The sequence below is a fragment of the Sapajus apella genome, unplaced genomic scaffold, assembly GCF_009761245.1.
Source record: "Sapajus apella isolate SASKATOON/1434 unplaced genomic scaffold, GSC_monkey_1.0 scaffold44, whole genome shotgun sequence".
In the NCBI taxonomy this organism is placed as follows: Eukaryota; Metazoa; Chordata; class Mammalia; order Primates; family Cebidae; genus Sapajus; species Sapajus apella.
The window spans coordinates 4,988,380-5,006,019 of record NW_022436984.1 but is presented as its reverse complement, the minus strand read 5'-3'; the positions used below and the strand labels follow the sequence as shown (position 1 = coordinate 5,006,019).

General features: G+C 44.8%; 1 protein-coding gene across 3 annotated transcripts in view; it reads left to right on the top strand.

Annotated features, from left to right (window-relative positions):
* The window catches only part of XDH (xanthine dehydrogenase), a 77,701-nt gene extending 69,121 nt beyond the window's left edge, over positions 1-8,580 (top strand). For 2 of the 3 annotated variants that reach the window (XM_032239224.1, XM_032239226.1), the window contains 5 exons: positions 411-525; positions 1,634-1,699; positions 3,299-3,487; positions 5,160-5,336; positions 6,917-8,580. In XM_032239224.1, coding sequence (XP_032095115.1) covers positions 411-525; positions 1,634-1,699; positions 3,299-3,487; positions 5,160-5,336; positions 6,917-6,967 — 598 coding nt within the window. In that variant the 3' untranslated portion in view covers positions 6,968-8,580. Of the gene's footprint in view, positions 1-410; positions 526-1,633; positions 1,700-3,298; positions 3,488-3,736; positions 4,016-5,159; positions 5,337-6,916 lie in introns of those variants that run through there. The other variant, XM_032239225.1, reaches the window with a different exon arrangement.
* The last annotated feature ends 9,060 nt before the right edge of the window (positions 8,581-17,640 follow it).

Below are 17,640 nucleotides of genomic sequence, written 5' to 3'. Positions count from 1 at the left end.
GAATAGTCTAAGAGCCACCACAGGCAGAACCTTCTGTCCTGAAGACCTTGGATTCTAATTCAGTACATCTTTGAAGTGTGACTTTCATTTCTTTTGTGAGCCCAGACAGATCTGTCACCTCTGTTTATGCTGTGCGGAGGCCAACATGGTACTAAACACTACTAGGCTGTACAGAATGAGGACAGAATGGCTATTGGCAAAATGGGAGAGAGCCCAGAGACAAAATGCTCTGGATCACCTGCGTTTCATTAACAGGTTCAAATGGCTCAAAACACATGGACTTTTTTGGAAAACAGCTGAATGAAAAAACTTGTAGGGTTTAAAGATTTTGTGGGTCAAGCTGTGTGTGCATAGAGAAGGGAGTGTGTTCATGTTAATACACACGCAGTATCTTCTCTTTTCTCTCCCAGGACACCCAATCTGGGCTACAGCTTTGAGACTAACTCAGGGAACCCCTTCCACTACTTCACCTATGGGGTGGCTTGCTCTGAAGTAGAAATTGACTGCTTAACAGGAGACCATAAGGTAAGAAGTCTGCAAAACTTTCATACTTAGTGGGAAAGAGAAGAGAAACAACTAAGTTGTAATACCAAGACCTGATAGAGAGGAACTTTCTGGTTAGAAAAATAATGCCTTATGTTAAGGACAGGAAAACATCCTATAAAGGGCGACAGAGTATTTTAGGTTTTGTGGGCCATACAGTCTCTGCCTCAGCTACTGAACTCTACCACTGAAGTGTGACAGCAGCCATAGACGGTTTGTAAACAGGTAAGTGTGACCGTGTTCCAGTAAAATATGATCTATAGACACTGAAATTTGAATTTGAATTGAATTTCATATAATTTTTACTTGTCACAAAATATTCCTCCCTTTATTTTTATAGTTATTTAATAATTTAGTTATTAGCCTACAGGCCATAGAAAAATAGGGGCGAGTTGGATTTTGCCCATGGAACATAGTATATATATATATATATACTTTTTTTTTTTTTTTTTTTTTGAGAAGGAGTTTTGCTCTTGGTACCCAGGTTGGAGTGCAATGGCGCGATCTCGGCTCACCGCAACCTCCGCCTCCTGGGTTCAGGCAATTCTCCTGCCTCAGCCTCCTGAGTAGCTGGGATTACAGGCACGCGCCACCATGCCCAGCTAACTTTTTGTAGTTTTAGTAGAGACGGGGTTTCACCATGTTGACCAGGATGGTCTCGATCTCTTGACCTCGTGATCCCCCCGCCTCGGCCTCCCAAAGTGCTGGGATTACAGGCTTGAGCCACCGCGCCCGGCTCGGAACATAGTATATTGACTCTTTTGTACATGATCTACCCAGACTCAGATTCAAAGCCCCAGGTTTCTGGGACACTGTCTGACGACTCACATATGAATGTGTGTGCAGTTACTGAGAGATCGTTGCTGCTCCCCATCCCCTGCCCAGCTGCTACAAACTCAGACTTCAGCAGTGATGGTGGCAGCAGAGATCTGGTAGGAACATTAGCGCTTCTGCCTGAGCATACCCAGGGCTTTCTGCTTGGAAATGTACTCTGGTTGGCACTTGTAGTCTGAGGGTAACCATGACTCACCTGTCATATTCCAAACATCTTTTTCTTCTCTAACTGCTTGTGTTTTGCTGTCTACTCTAGAACCTCCGCACAGATATTGTCATGGATGTTGGCTCCAGTCTAAACCCTGCCATTGATATTGGACAGGTGAGGCTCAGGGGACCAGGGTGGTGACAGACTCAGACAAATGCACCCCCGTCCCCTCCATGTTGTCCAAGGTTGTCTGCAAATAGGCTAAAACGTGGAAACTAGGGAGTAGCCCCAAAAGTAGAATTTAGATTCAACCAACTCTCAAGGCAGAAAGCAGATTCATATGAGTTAACCTGGGAAGCAGATTCCTATGAGTTAACAAAGAACAAGCTGAGGAATGGGAAAACATGGCATGCACATGCGGACATGTGCACACTCCCAATTTGAGAGCAAGCACATTGTAGAATGGAGACTGAGTTTGGGATCAATGCCCAGACAGTGGGGCCTGAGGTCAGAAGAGTTTTTTGTCTTCTCATTCCTCTTCTACCCAGGACAGCTTTTGTACCCCAGGAAGTAGATGCTGCTGAACATGGAGTGGTGAAAGGTCCTGGGAGCAAAACACATAAGGCTTAAGCAGAAGTAGTAAAGGGAGGTCCCAGAGAAAATCACTTTAGGAGAAAATGGAATTATTGGGAATAATAGGTGAAATAAGGCTGGGTGCTGTGGCTCACACCTGCAATCCTAGCACTTTGGGAGGCTGAGGCGGGTGGATGATCATCTGAGGTCAGGAGTTCAAGACCAGCCTGGACACAACATGGCGAAACTCCATCTCTACCAAAAATAAAAAAAAATTAGCTGGTGTGGTGGTGGGCGCCTGTAATCCCAGCTACTTGGGAGGCTGAGGTAAGAGAATTGCTTGAACCAGGGAGGCAGAGGTTGCAGTGAGCAGAGATCGCACCACTGCACTCCAGCCTGGGGTGATAGAGCAAGACTCAGTCTCAAAAAATAAAATAAAATAAAGAACAGGTGAAATGGGAGAAAACAGAGGAGAAATCAAGAATTTAAGACTGAGCATCTGGTAGAAAATACAAATTGTACTTCTCACAAACGGACAATTACCGAATATACAAAAATCTGGCTATTAGTCAATCTGTTCATTAATTCATTGAACAAACACTTATGGTCCCCTACTGTGGCTAGACACCGAGCCAGGCACCACAGACCCAAAGGTGATTGCCAGCCGGTTTCTTTTCTGAATGCTCACTGAGGTACAATAGTGCCCCATGTCACTCTTCTGAGCAGGGGGCTGGGAGAGCTGATGTGTGGGCCAGTCTAGCATGGCAGTTATCCTAGAAGAGACCTGTAAGCTGAGCTGCAGTGGGGGCACTTTCTCCCAGAGACAGGCAGGGGTGGGAGTTCACAATGGAGGGAAGCCTCAAAGAATCTACTATCAAATACATCCTCCTGTGAGCTTGCTTCTTAGCTTAGGCTCACCATTTCCCTAGTAGCAGCAACGTGGAAGGAACATCTCCATCTGCACTGCAGCAGGTGACCTTCAGTGTTAATGTCTTTGCTCTGCCTGAGCCAAAGCCTGGCAGAAGTCCAGATAGGTTATCCCAGGGCTGGGGCAGGAGCCAGGTAAGAAATAGAGGGCTGTTTTAGCTACATTCCAGGCTGCACTACAGGTGGGGCTTTGTGTCTGTCCTTTGTGGCAAGTGGTATTTGTCCTTAGGGAAGAGGGAGGCAGGGTAACCATGTTCTCCATCCATCCTGCAGGTGGAAGGGGCATTTGTCCAGGGCCTTGGCCTCTTCACCCTAGAGGAGCTACACTACTCCCCCGAGGGGAGCCTGCATACCCGTGGCCCTGGTACCTACAAGATCCCTGCATTTGGCAGCATCCCCATTGAGTTCAGGGTGTCCCTGCTCCGCAACTGCCCCAACAAAAAGGCCATCTATGCATCCAAGGTACCATTGCTCTGGCTCTGTGTTGTTTTCTTCTGATCTGCCCTGGGGGAGGCCCCAGCGGGTGAGGAGAGGCCTCAGTGACCCACCTGGTGGGCCTTCAAAGGGCATAACTTGAGGAGGGAAGATGGTTTGACACTGACCTGGGTAGGGGCAGTGGGAAAGTTGGGCAGTCCTGCTTGAGAACAGTTGAATTGGGTTGAGGACAGAGCCTTAGTGTGGTCTGAAGCCTGCTTCTTTGGGTGAATTTAGAGGGATTCCTTCATCAAACCTTGTCATTCAAATCCTGGGCCACACCCCTATCTCAGGCGCACATCACTGGTGCTTGATCCTAAGAGATGATTTTACAGGTACGGCATTGCTGTAGTCCAAGGAAAATCAGCACATTCACTGCAGATGGGGTAGCAGCTTTATACACACCCTTTAACCTCCTTCAGTTGCCAATATTCAACCTTAAGACAATCAGGGTGGTTGCAGTGGCTCACACACTTTGGGAGGCCAAGGTGGGTGGATTGCCTGATCTCAGGAGCTCGAGATCAGCCTGGGCAATGTGACAAAACCCCATCTCTACTAAAAATTTAAAAAATTAGCTGGGCATGGTGGGTCGTGCCTGTAATCTCAGCTACTCAGGAGGCTGAGGCACAAGAATCTTTTGAACCTGGGAGGCAGAAGTTGCAGAGCTGAGATCACACCACTGCACCCACCCTAGCCTGGGCAACAGAGTGGGACTCTGTCTCAAAAAAAAAAAAAAAAAAAAAAAAAGACTTGGTCCGATACCTGGAGGATTGTGAATAAGTGTCCTCTATTTCTTTCCTATCTCCAATAAGTACGAATAAATGGTTGAAAATTGGCTTAGCTGATGGATACAGTCCTAGGTTGAAGAAGGAGGGCAGCTAATCCCTGGTAACCAAAGAAACAGCCATTTGCTCCTCTTGTGGTTGACTTTACTGTAGGGGGCAGGGGAAGCTGGGACGTATTGTGACCCTTGCCATTGACTGTCATACTTTACCATGCTTGGGAATTACTGGGGCTCATGATAAAAATGCACTTCTTAGCCCCACGCCCAGACATTTTGCTCCAATAGGTGTGGCTTAGGGCCCTAGAACATGCATTTTTAGCAACTACCTTCAGTGATTCTGATATAGGTGGTTTCTGATCTATACTTTGGGGGGAGAAAAACCAACCTATGCTAGAAGGTGTTTTAATTCTTGTTTGTTATTATGCCCATAATTCCTGCGGATGCTGTAAATATGACTATGGGTGCCAGTAAATGTTGGCATTAGAGTTGCAGGTAGACTATACCCCCTCGGCTAGTGACTGTGAGGAAAAGGTTAAAACTTATGTCAGATTTTGGGGTCTGTAAAATACAATTATTGAGTATAACTTTACATGGTACATTATATTTGCATGGTGTCATCAGAGAAAATTACACAATGAGTGTTCAAAGAAATTTGCCCGTGAGGTTCAACCATGTACTAGCTAGATTGTTCTCAGCCCCTGATCAATTCTGACTGTGCCTTCCTGCCATATTTAGTGTGGCCCTGTCAGTGCTTTCCTGGTGCCACCAGCCCTCCTGGTGCAGAGCTCACTGCCTAGCCTCCTAGGTCCACATGGTGATGATGTGGAGGCTGGGCTGCCTGCCTGAGCCCCAGCCCTGTGCCCTGTCTGTGTTCAGGCTGTTGGAGAGCCGCCCCTATTCCTGGCTGCTTCCATCTTCTTTGCCATCAAAGACGCCATCCGTGCAGCTCGAGCACAGCACGCAGGTAATAACATGAAGGAACTCTTCCGGCTAGACAGCCCTGCCACCCCGGAGAAGATCCGCAATGCCTGCGTGGACAAGTTCACCACCCTGGTATGATGCCCCTCAAGCTTCCACTCAGTCCAGGGATAGGCTGGCAAACCACAGGGAAGGTCCTGCACAGAGGACAGGTGGTGGGCTCTCTCTTAACTGGGCAGCCTTGCATCAATGGCCACCCTTCACTGTGCGCAGTACGAAGCACACACTTGAACTTGAGAGAGAATTATGAGAAACCTCCTTAAAGCTGTAGCTTGTAGCTGGGCCTCCTCCTTAGAGATGGGAGGAATGCGTGGTGCACAGTCATAAATCACAGATTTTATTATTTTCCATCTAGATAAGGGTGATGGACAAAACTCCAGAGAGCCTAATCTTTAGTGTCAGTTGCTAGCATTTTAAAAATTGATGTTAAGGACACTGTATGAATATTGGGGGGGTGGAGGGAAAAAGGGGAAACAATTAATTAGACCAACCACATTTGTCCTGTGATTATTGTGTACCATTCTGATACTGGAGACACACAGGTGTCCTTGAGGACTTTGCAACGTTGGGAAACCAGATGATTGCATTATAGGGTGATTGATTACTGTCTGGAAGGTGTATGTGGCAGAAAGTAGTAGAATTCCATAGTCATTGGAATCACTTTAAGAAGCGTCTATGTGATGCTTGTAGTTAGCAATGCCTGGCAAAAGAAGACTTTACTAGGATGATTGCTTCCACCGTGGGGATCTCAGAGCTGGCTTGCCCTCTGAGTGGTGCTGAAGTGGGCTCTACACCATGGCTTTAATTGCTTTGCAACTGCAACCTCTGTGGTTAGCAGGACTGGATTATTCCTGATACTCAGGTTGGGCTTCCTCTTTTTAAAATTCAAAAAGCCTTTTGGATTTAGATGTAAAGTGGGTACACATGGCCCCGAGTAGGGAGGGCACAGGAAAGCCCCAGGGGCAGGCAAATCTCCAGACTTCAGCACAGCAGATGAAGGAGGCATGTGGGTCCCCAAGAGCTTTAGCTATGGATTGAGAACTACACAGACTGTGTGGCACTCCCAGGCAGTGAAGATGCCCACAGCTGTGCAGCAACCTACCCACAGTTCAGATCCTTCCCACCATGGCTCCCAATGCTGACAATCACCCAAACACCATTTCCTTGAGCGGACTGAGGCTGCATGACTCCCAGTAAGCTCCCACAGGTTATAAGGTGAGCTCTTTGCAAACAGCCTGATGCAGATCTCCATCATTTTAGTAACCTCTCTGTGGCCCCAGACCTAAAACAAAGATGCTTTTCTATATTACAATATACCAGCAATTTAAAAACTCTTGCTATGCGTTTGCATGAGCAGCTGATTCTATGAACTTTTTAAGGACCGTAGTTTTCAAAAGGGATCACATCTGTATTGTTCATCACCATACTTCCAAAGCCTTCTAGAATACCTGCCACATGGAAAGTGCTCAATGATAATAAATGAGTGACTAGGAAATTAAGGAGTCCTGCCCTGGGGCATTCTCCACGGCTGGGCCTGCAGAGTGGTGCTTGGCCTTGGGATGGTGGTTGGCAGTGGTGGGAGGTGATGTAGGCAGGAAAGTGGAGGAGCATGATCAGCAGACCCTGGTAATGAGAACACTGTCATTTCTTCCTAGTGTGTCACTGGTGTACCAGAAAACTGCAAACCCTGGTCTGTGAGGGTCTGAAGACAGAGTCCCCAGCAGAGTCTTCTTGTGCTGCATTTGGGCTTCCATGGAGCAGGAGAAACATACCACAGAATATGGATCTATAAAAGTCACAGAAAGAAAGAGCTGTGATTCATCAGGATGGAATTTGGAAGACAAGTGAATGCATTGGAAGATTTTGATCAAAAATGTAATTTGCAAACATAATGAGAAGCAAATTCAAAACTCTTAGGCCTAGATGGTGAATATGCAATTAGGATCATTTTCTGTCTTTTTAAATCATGTACTTGGAATAGGGTCAGAAAGGGTTTGTCCTATTCCCCATTTAGTGGACAGCCTGTATACCTCAAGTTCTGATGGTGTGTGTCCTTTGAAGAGGATTCCCACAAACCTCCAGTAGCTTAAACCAAAGTTACTTTAAATCGTGTGCCTTCCTCTGAAAGCCTTGCCTTCAAATCAGTGAACAGCAAAGCATAACCTTGAATCTATACTCAAATTTTGCAATGAGGCAGTGGGGCAAGATTAAAACCTCTAACCATCTTTGAATCATTAAAATAAAGAATGAAACAAATTCAAGGTTAATTATATCTAGCTTTGTTAATCTGCATAAAGCAAGATTACTCTATAACACAAAAATCCAACCAACTCAATTATTGAGCACCTACAATGTTCTAGATTTTTTTCCCTTCCTCTTTGAGTATTTACAAAAAAAGATAATGTTTATTCTTTACATGTGAAGCCAAAGTAATTTCCACTTGAAAATGATGCTATCAGGCCTGGCATGGTGGCTCACACCTGTAATCGCAGCAATTTGGGAGGCTGAGACAGGAGAATTGCTTGAGCCCAGCAGTTTGAGACCAACCTGAGCAACACAGAGAGATCATGTCTTAAAAGTTTTTTTTAATTAGTTGATCTTGGTAGTGCGTACCTAGTAGCCCCAACTACTTGGGAGGCTGAGGTGGAGAGATCATTTGAGCTCAGGAGGTGGAGGCTGCCAAGAGCTATGATTCCACCACTGCACTCCTGCCTGAGTGACTGGCAATATCTTGCCTCTGAAGAAAAAAAAAAAAAAAAAAAAAAAGAAAAAAAGAAATGCTGCTATCAAAATCAAGATCAACCAGAGGTAGAAGAGCCAAGAAGCCTGGGTCCTCATTCCAGCTCTGTCTCTTCTGTCTCTACTTTGTGATCTTGGACTGTCATTTCCCCTTCCTGTGATCCATTTGACTGCAAACATAGGGGTTGCAGTAAAGTGTTGTCTCACATCTTCTGCTCTAAAAGCCTATAAATATGTGACCTGAAAACTCCAGTTACATAAGCGATCTGCAGTTATCTAAGGCTTGGTTTTCCTACTATCATATGAAACCTGGTCTAATGAACTCTGCTTAGATCCCCTCAAGTTTCTGAGGTTGGCAAAGAGAACAGGAGAAGAACAAACGTCTCTTTCATTACTCTGACAGGTGATTTAATCCCTACATAGTGCTGGGTGGACGATGTGTCACCATCGCATGCCTTCGCTAAATAAATCCAACCTTCAGCCAGACAGAATCTGTGGCTCTGGCTATGGAGGGAGAATAATGGAAATGATATAGTTGGACTGGCACTTGATGCCACTAATAAATGAAACTGTCAGCTGGTTGGCATGTGAAAAATGATTATTAATTATCATCACACCAAATGCTAGTATCTTCAGTATCTTGGCCAAACTTCATTTCTTGAAAACACACACACACACACACACACACACACACACTCTCTCTCTCTCTCACACACACACACACACACACACACACTTTCTTACAAAATTCCCTTCTCCAGAGTATCCCAGATATGCTTACTGTTTTATAACACAGTCAATGTAGAAGAGCTTTACAAACTAAGAGTATTTACACTGAGATCCAGGTCTCCAGGTCAATTTCAGATGATTTTCGGGGATGTTCTGGGGCAGGGCCTGAGACCTGTCACTTATTATTAGTGAAACTGTTGGGGCTAAGCAATGACTCAGAATTCCCTTCTGTGCTTAGGTACCAAGGTGAGAGTAGAGAGGTCATGAAAATCCAACAAGCAAGTGCTTTGTGAACTAGAAATCATTGTGCTCTTCAGAGGCATCGTCCGCCTCAGACACTTTGCCTTGCCCTATTGTCTTAGTCTTAAGGTTCCTTGAGTCTCTACTGTGAGACGCCTAGGTCTTTTTGGTGTTGCACAAGGAACGCAGTCAACACTGCCTGCAGTATGGCCGGAAACCTGCAGAGGGCAGCAGAAGATCGAACAAGAGGCATATTCTCCAGATGACCCAGCAGGGTTGCATCTGTTAACTACTAGGTACTGATTTAGGATCTCTGCGTAGACCAGACATCCTCCGAGGCTTCTCCAAGAGCTGAATTCAAAGCTGCCTTAGGGTTTTAGACTGACAAAAGTCTCAGAGGAGCTCTCCAAAGACATGGGTCAGCTGTGGGAGGGAGTCTGAGCTCCAGATGAATGGCTAGCAGGGAGGAAGGCAATTCTTATTTTTGGAATATCTGCAACTTGCCAGGGGAGAAGGTAAATGCTTTACCTACAGGATCTCATTTAATCTTTCTCCTCCCAGTGGTTTTACAAGGTAGGTCCTTTAATCCCTATAACCACATGAAGGAGTGGTCCTACCTCTGCCATGCTGAGGGCTTACTCAGAGACATTTACTCCTAAGTGCCCACCACAACCAGTGGGCAGTTCCCTGGTAGGCCAGGAAGCCTGGTGTGTATTGGGAGTCGTCTGCCTGTCAGAGTGGACACTTGCTAGCCAGGCTCATGGAGACGGATGGAGGCACCAGAATGCCCACCGTTTCATTTATAGGCACGGTGAGGATTATCCTGTTGGCACAGCCAAGCTGCTGAGCTATCATCAGGACAGCTGATGAGCCTCCCTCTACTCCAGAGCTAGGTGGCCTGGAGGCCGGGACAGGAGGCAGGACAGAGGTTGTAGAAGGAACTCTGAGCAGGGGATAAGGACAGAAATAGTCTCAGCTGATTGATTTATGCCTGGGAACATCCCTGAACCCATGATATTTTTATCTTTTGTGGAGGGGGAGCCTGGAAACCTGTCCATTTGCTGCCTGTTTTGGATTGTGGGACAAGACGATTCATGACATGCAGCTTCCTTAAATTGGTGAAGCATGAGGTCACCCTGGTGCCCCCCAGGCCCAGGAGCCTGCCCTTTTGTTTTGTTTCTATCCTGAAGTGGGGGAGTACATGTTCCTAAGGCAGGAGACAAATCCTGTGACAATCTTGTCACCTGAAACAAAGCAACCCATTGGTGGAAGTGGAAATGTCAGGCACTGCCCAAAGGGATTCTGGCGTCATCTCTGTCCTTGAACTGCCCTGCTCTGGCGTGTACAACCCTCCCCACCCCCTCACCAGCATCCCAGAGCTGGAAAGTCCATCAGGCTCTGTATTTTAGAGAGCGGAAACATAAGCTCACAGAGAGAAACTGACTTATCCAGGGTCCTGCGGCTCTTTAGTGGCACAGTCAGACTTACAGCAAGCCTGCCTGTTTCCCAGTCCAGGCTTTTTAAAACTAAACCATACATCCATTAGTCAACTGAGCCTTCTATTAGGAAACCTGTGGGTCAGGGAGCTGAGGTATATGATAAAAATCTATTTATACCGCATGGGAAGAAGACATAGCGAGCTTGAGCCCAAGATATGCCTGTATGCCTATATATACCTATCTGCCAGTGCTCCTGTGACAGGGTGCTAAAATGGGATTCCTTCCTCAGCCCCACAGATGGGAAACAAAACAGTGAGTGCAAATCATCCCCTCATTTCAAAGAGAGATGCTGAATCTAAATAATCTATGCAAGCCTTGCAAAGAGATGGCTGGAAACTGATTTTGCCACCATTAACTCATCATCTACCTCAAGAGTATAAAAGATTGAAGTACAGAGTTTGAGAGACTGGGAAGAGAAGTTTTCTTTGGAGCTAGCAAGCCATGTATTCTCCCTGCCAAACAGGAGAGTGTGTGTGTGTTTGTGTGTGTGTTGTGTGTGTGTGTGTGTGTGTGTGTGTGCGCGTGTGCAAGAAAAGGGGAGGTCTCATGGTAAATGACATCTGCTTGGAAAGCTGTGGTTGGATTAGACTGAGGCATTAAGGCAGTGAGAGGAAGGGGATGAGGGCCACAGGCCAGGGTTACTAGTATGGCCGCACTGGAGGGAGCCATCACCCAGGAGGACTTCCTGGAGGGTGTGATGGAACTCCAACGAAGTAAGGGACTATCTGATGCCCCAGGGTCAAAATAGCCTCAGGCTGGCTGGCTCCAGCGTGGCCCATGAGGAGCACCCAAACATCCTTGCCCAGCTATCTTCACAAGCCTTTATCAGAAGTGCGGAAGGAGAAGTCACTCTCTTTTGTTATTCATGCTGTTTAGTTTTTCTGACAATGACAACAGCCAGCATTTGTATAGCAATTTGAAAGGCGCTCCCCCTTGCAATGCTTTCTGCAATTCTTTCAGTAAACCTACGAGGTATGTATTATAATCATATCCACTTTACAAACAGGGAAACTGAGGCTCAGGGTAGAAGTTGATGGTGCAGACCAGAGCACTAGCTGTGAAATCAACTGATGTGTTTCAGTCTTTGTCTCCCACTTAGCTACTGTGTGATCTTGGGCAAATTGTTTAAATCTTTATACTTCTACTTCCTTGTCTGTGGATGAGATACTAGTGGTTCCTTCATAGGGTTGTGGAGAGGATGGCATAAGAAAACGCAGGTAAGGCACAAAACCCAGTGCCTGGCAAGAAGCTTCTCTTATAGAGTGAGTGCCTGAGCAGTGTCAACTAATAAGAAAACCAACACTGAACAGCAGCAAACAAAAGAGAAGGTGTTTTAATTGGGGTCTCCGGAATTGTGGTGAGCAACCAGCTAAATTGTGCACCATCCAGGTGAGGCTGGGCAGGGGCTTATAAAGGTTACTATAAGCTTATGTATCTGAAAGATTTTAGCAGAGTCTTTAATTGCTGATGGCTGTTCACAGCTTAGGATGTCTCTGATGATCGATCCAGTTTGGCATAGCTGTTTCTCCAGGAGGTTAATGATCAGGTCCAACAGAAACAGTTTAGATCAAATACAGCTGGTGTTACAATTTGGCCCAATTTAATAGGTCAGATTCCATCTGGGCATGTACGTGACTGGGGTCAAACTCCTCACACTTTCCTGGCTCTTGATACTTCTGACATAACCATCTCCATTTGGATTTTCTTTCTGACAGCAGTGACTTAAACCTAAGCCTCCAGATGCCAAAGTTACAGCTCTTTGAATGGGGTGGTGCTGGCTCTTAATTGTTTGCATTACACACTTCAGTTGGCTTCTAGCTCTGGAGAAAACACACACACACACACACACACACACACCTGTCACACCCATCTTTCTACCTGTTCACTCTCTTCCATCCCTCCATCTCGGTCTCAGAATCCAGGAGAAAGGACATATCTGGCTCACTGTCAGTAGGAAAGTACCTGCCTTAGGAATCAGACCCCCTGCATCTCTTTCCAAACCCAGAACAGCCACTTCAGAGTGGGAGGCAACTCCAGAAGGGTAGGGGGTTGGGAGGCATTGTTGATAATGGCCCAAAGGTCATTTCCTCCACACCCCGGAGAGTCCTGATGGTTCCTTAATGATAAGCCTTTTCCAGGGTACAGAATGTATGGGGTCTTGGACCCTTTCTCCATCTTCCTGAGAGCCATCAGTCTTAGGAAAAATCAAGTGGAAGTATTATTTGTCCTCTTGGAGGTGGGCCAAGGGCTTCCTGCCAGGACCCTATGTACTTTATAGGACCTTGTGGATTGGTGACAATAGTCCCGTGGTGATTCTGGAGTAGTGTGGAGCTCTTGGCTCTCCTATGCACTACTTTAATCTGGCAACACTGGGAGATGTGGCCGTTGGTAATTTGTGGCCTTTAGCAAATGAGGAGATTGGCTTGCAAAGCACTTGGTATTCGTGTTCCTAAGTCCCAAAATCAGGTTTTCTCCTTCCTCAACTACATCTGCCATGTGCTTCTTTAGAAAGGCCAGATGAGGCCAGGTGGTGGCTCATGCCTGTAGTCCCAGCACTTTGGGAGACAGATGCAGGTGGATTACCTGAGGTCAGGAGTTCGAGACCAGCCTGGCTAACATGATGAAACCTGTCTCTACTAAAAATGCAAAAATTGGTTGGGCCTGGTGGCAGGTGCCTATAACCCCAGCTACTCAGGAGGTTGAGGCAGGAGAATCTCTTGAACCCAGGAGAAGAAGGTTGCAGTGAGATAAGATCATGCCATTGCACTCCAGCCTGGGTGACAAGAAGCAAAACTCCATCTCAAAGAAAAGGCCAGATGCTGGGCTAAGCTAGGGGCTCAAGTGGAAACAGCAAGGGCTGCCAGCAAACACTCCACTCAGCTTCAGTATTTTAAAAAGTTCTCTTCCCTTGGGAACATTACTCAATCTCTTAGCCTCAGTTTCCTCATTTATAAGTGGAGAAGTGTAAGACCTATTGTTAGTGTTGTGAGGTTAAATGAGATAGTGAAAGACACCCCGCACAGCCTGGGCAACAGAGCAACACCTCATCTTTAAAAAAATTTTTTTTAATTAGCCACATTTGGTGGTGTGCACCTGTAGTTCTAGCTACTTGGGAGGCTTAGGCGGGAGGACTTCTTGAGCCCACGTGTTTGAGGCTGCAGTGCACCTCAAACAGCACCACTTCACTTCAGCTTGGGTAACAGAGAGAGACTGTCTCAAAAGGAAGAAAGAAAAGAAAAGAAAATGAAGACACTCAGCACAGCATCTGACACCTGTTGTTAGGTGCTCAATAAATGTCAGTCTCCTGCTGTTCCAAGATTCTCTAAGCCTATGTACAATAAATATTTTGTAAATTTAGCATCCAAACATGTTTATACCGTGTACTTGTAGTAGACACTATTGCAAATCCTTTTCTTTGGCTAGGAGTGACTAGTTCCTCTAAATGTTGGCTGCTGACATTACACATCTGCTTATTATGTTGAGAATCACCTTCAACTAAAACAGAAGCCCCCTCACCTGGGAGTTTATGCCACCTTTTAAGGCTTCGCTTCATGGGAACCACCCTATGACAGGATAGATAGCATTTTCTACTTGCATAATTTACAAACACATCATATTCTTGCCTCCCTAATTTCTGGGTGTTGTATAACTGGGAATCCTCACTCTGCTGTAATGTAATATGTGGCCGGGAATTCCCAATCTATTGGGAGCTGAGACCCAGTGTAGTGAGGTCAAGTGTGTGTGCTTGGTTGACCTTGACAACACCTTCAGTTTCTCCTGAGCCTCAATCATTTTCCATAGCCACTTGTCCCATTCTTACAACAGATAAAATAATCCCCTGGCCAAAGCATTGTAAATTTCCTCTATTGCTCCATTGAATGCTTCTCTTTTCTTGAAATAGCAATTGAGTAGCCACACACGTGACCTGAGCTGTCTGCCTGGCCATTGTTGGCTCTTCAAAGCTCTGAGAAAACTATGTGTATTGCTCAAATGATACAACTAAAGCATAACATTTTAGAGCTGGAAGGGGCAATCCCAAGGGGGAATAGCCCAGCGGTCCTCAACTGGGGATGATTTTGCCTTTAGGGATCGTTCAATATCTGGAAACCTCTTTGGTTGCCACAACCCAGGGAGGGGTGGTGGATCCTGGAATCAGGCAGCTAGAGTGCAGGGAGGCTGTGAAACATCTTAGGTTGCACAGGGCAGCCCACTGCAAAAATGAATTATTCAGCCCAAAATGTCAGTAGAACTGAGGTGGAGAAAGCTCTGTTTATCTAAGTGCAGGTTACCATGATACCACCTGGATGGTGCGGAGGAGGTAACTGAGGATTCTGGAGGCGGCTGTGGCTGAATTAAAAACCGAGAATCCTGAGCTATCCTTTCTGCTGATCTTGTTTTTCATTACGATAACATCAGTCTTTTGTAGTAAGTGTGTGATAGCAATCTCACTACAAAGTAGAAATTTCCTAGTGCAAGAATACACCACGAAATTCTTATTTCTAAATGAACACTCATATGATATCCATTCCAGCATAGTGAATTAACCTCCCTGCAAAAGAATTATAAATGATGATACTTAACTTTGATATTTGCTTCTAATCCCTTATCAGACCACATAATTATGTGTTTTATTTGAACTATAGTTCCTTAAAATCTTTCTGTGTATTGGGAAAATTATACCTAGGAGTGGACTATCTGGTTTGTTAGTCATGTTTCAAATGTGTTTACAACGAAGAGACACTTGTGAATCTGTTTCTTCCTTATGGAGAGTCTATTTTTTGTCTTTAAAAACTTTTTTCTTAAATAAAAACAAAGATTTCTGGATGGATCAAATGTAAGTAATATAGAGAAATATAAAATCCACATGTATACTTCCTACCTGGTTCTTAAAAAATGTTTGTTTGCCTACCTTTTTTCCCATGTTAAAAGATTCATGTTATAAGTACAGTTGAAGCCTCCCATTTTATGCCCCCAATCTGAGATCTTTCCTTCTGCCTTGAAGTAATCATTGTCCTTAGTTTGAGGTAAAACGTCCCCATTCATGTTCTTATATTTTTAATGCATGTGTACATATCCAAGGAGTGCACAGTGTGTGTGTTTTAAAATTCATACCCATTAACCACCACAATGACTAACATTAAAAAGACTAAAAATATCAAGTGTGAATAAGATGTGATGGAACTGGAACTCTTACACACTGCTAAGGTAGTAAAATGGTATGCCCAATTTGAAAGACTGAGTCTCTACTAAAGCTGAAAGTATGCATACCTTCTAACCCAGCAATCACTGAGTGTATACCCAAAAGAAATTCTTGCCCACATGCACCAGGAGAAAAGTCCAAACTGATCATAGAAACACTGCTTGTAATAGCCCCAAACAACAAAATTCCCAAATGTAGATCACCCATGGAGTTCATAAATTAATTGCAGCATACAATAGAATATCAGCATACCAAAGAAAATAAATAAAATACAGCTTCATACTTCCTTAAGGATGCATCTCACAAACATAATATGGAATTAAAGAAGTCAGATATAGCTGGGCATAGGGGCTTACACCTGCAGCAATAGCACTTTGGGAGGCTGATGTGAGAGGATTGCTTAACCCCAGGAGTTTGAGACCAGACTGGCCAATAGAGAGCGACCCCATTTCTAGAAATATGATTATTTTTATATATTATTAGTATTATTTTGAGACAAGGTCTCAGTCTGTTGCCCAGGTGGAAGTGCAATGGCAAGACCTCAGCTAACTGCAACCCCTGCCTCCTGGGTTTAAGCGATTCTCATGCCTCAGCCTCCCCAGTAGCTGGAATTACAGGTGTGTGCCACCAAGACTGGCTAATTTTTGTATTTTTAGTAGAGACAGAGTTTTGCCATGTTGCGGGGCTGGTGTTGAACCCCTGGCCTTGGCCTTTCAAAGTAGTGGGATTATAGGTGTGAGCCACCACACCTGGCTAAAAACCATTTTTTTATTTTTTTAAATTAGCCAGGCATGGTGTCTCACACTTGTGGTCACAATTACTTGGGAGGCTGAAGTGGGAAGATTGCTTGAGCCCAGGAGGTAGAAGCTGTAGTGAGCCATGCTCATGTCACTTCACTCTAGCCTGGGCCTGGGTGACAGACAGAGGGAGATCCATCTTAAAACAAAACCAAAACCAAAAACCCAGACACAAAGAGTTCACACTGGAGGATCACGTATACATACATTTCAAAAACAGGCAAAACCAACCTCTAGGATTAGAAGTCTGATCCCTTTAGAGGGAAGTAGCACTGGGGGAGAGCCTCTGGTGGTCTTGGTCACGTGCTATTTATCTAAGTGCAGGTTACCAGGCCATGTCACTTTTTAAGAATTCATTAAACTGTACATTATGTTTGTACATTTTATGTATGTATGTATATCATTCTTCAATAAAAAGTTTCCTTTAGAAAGAACCTACATTCATAATACCATATTTTGATAGCCCTCTGCAACTGCTTTTTTCTGTTCAATATTATGCTTCTAATATTTATTCATCGTGGCCCATTTGGTCTGACGTAGCCATTTACCTGTTACGTGGTGCTTTATTACACGTGTATGCCAACATTAAGTTTTTATTCCCTTTCTACTGGATGTTTATGCTGTTTCTCGTCTTCCCTTTTGATGAACAATGTTGTAGCCAACACTTTTGAACATGCTTCTTTCTGCAGTGCATGAGAGTTTTCCTCCAAAGCACATAGTCCACACCTGGGTTTCTGAGCATCCCTTCTCCATTTCTTTATTTTCAACTGTTTGTGTCATGTTTTATCAAGTCTCTTATAAATAGTACACGCCGTTTGTGTGTGATTTGGTCTCTTATGAATAGCATGTATGATGGGTGTGTGTGTTTAAACGCAGTCGAAGGATATTTCTCTTTTAACTGGCAAAACAATGGTGTTTACATTAATTGTGATTAATTATGTACTTTGACTTATTTCTATTGTCTCATTTGGTGTATCACTACTGACTATGTTCTGTCTTTCTTTTTTTCTCATTGTCTGCCATTGGCTTAATCAAACATCCCTGTCCCCCCGCTCTTCTCCTGCTCCACCATTCTCCCCACTCCATTCTTTATAATAGTTTGATGGTTCTACACCCTATTTCTGTTCTTTCAGAGATAATCTCTATATTTTTAGCATGCACACTTGATTCAGCAA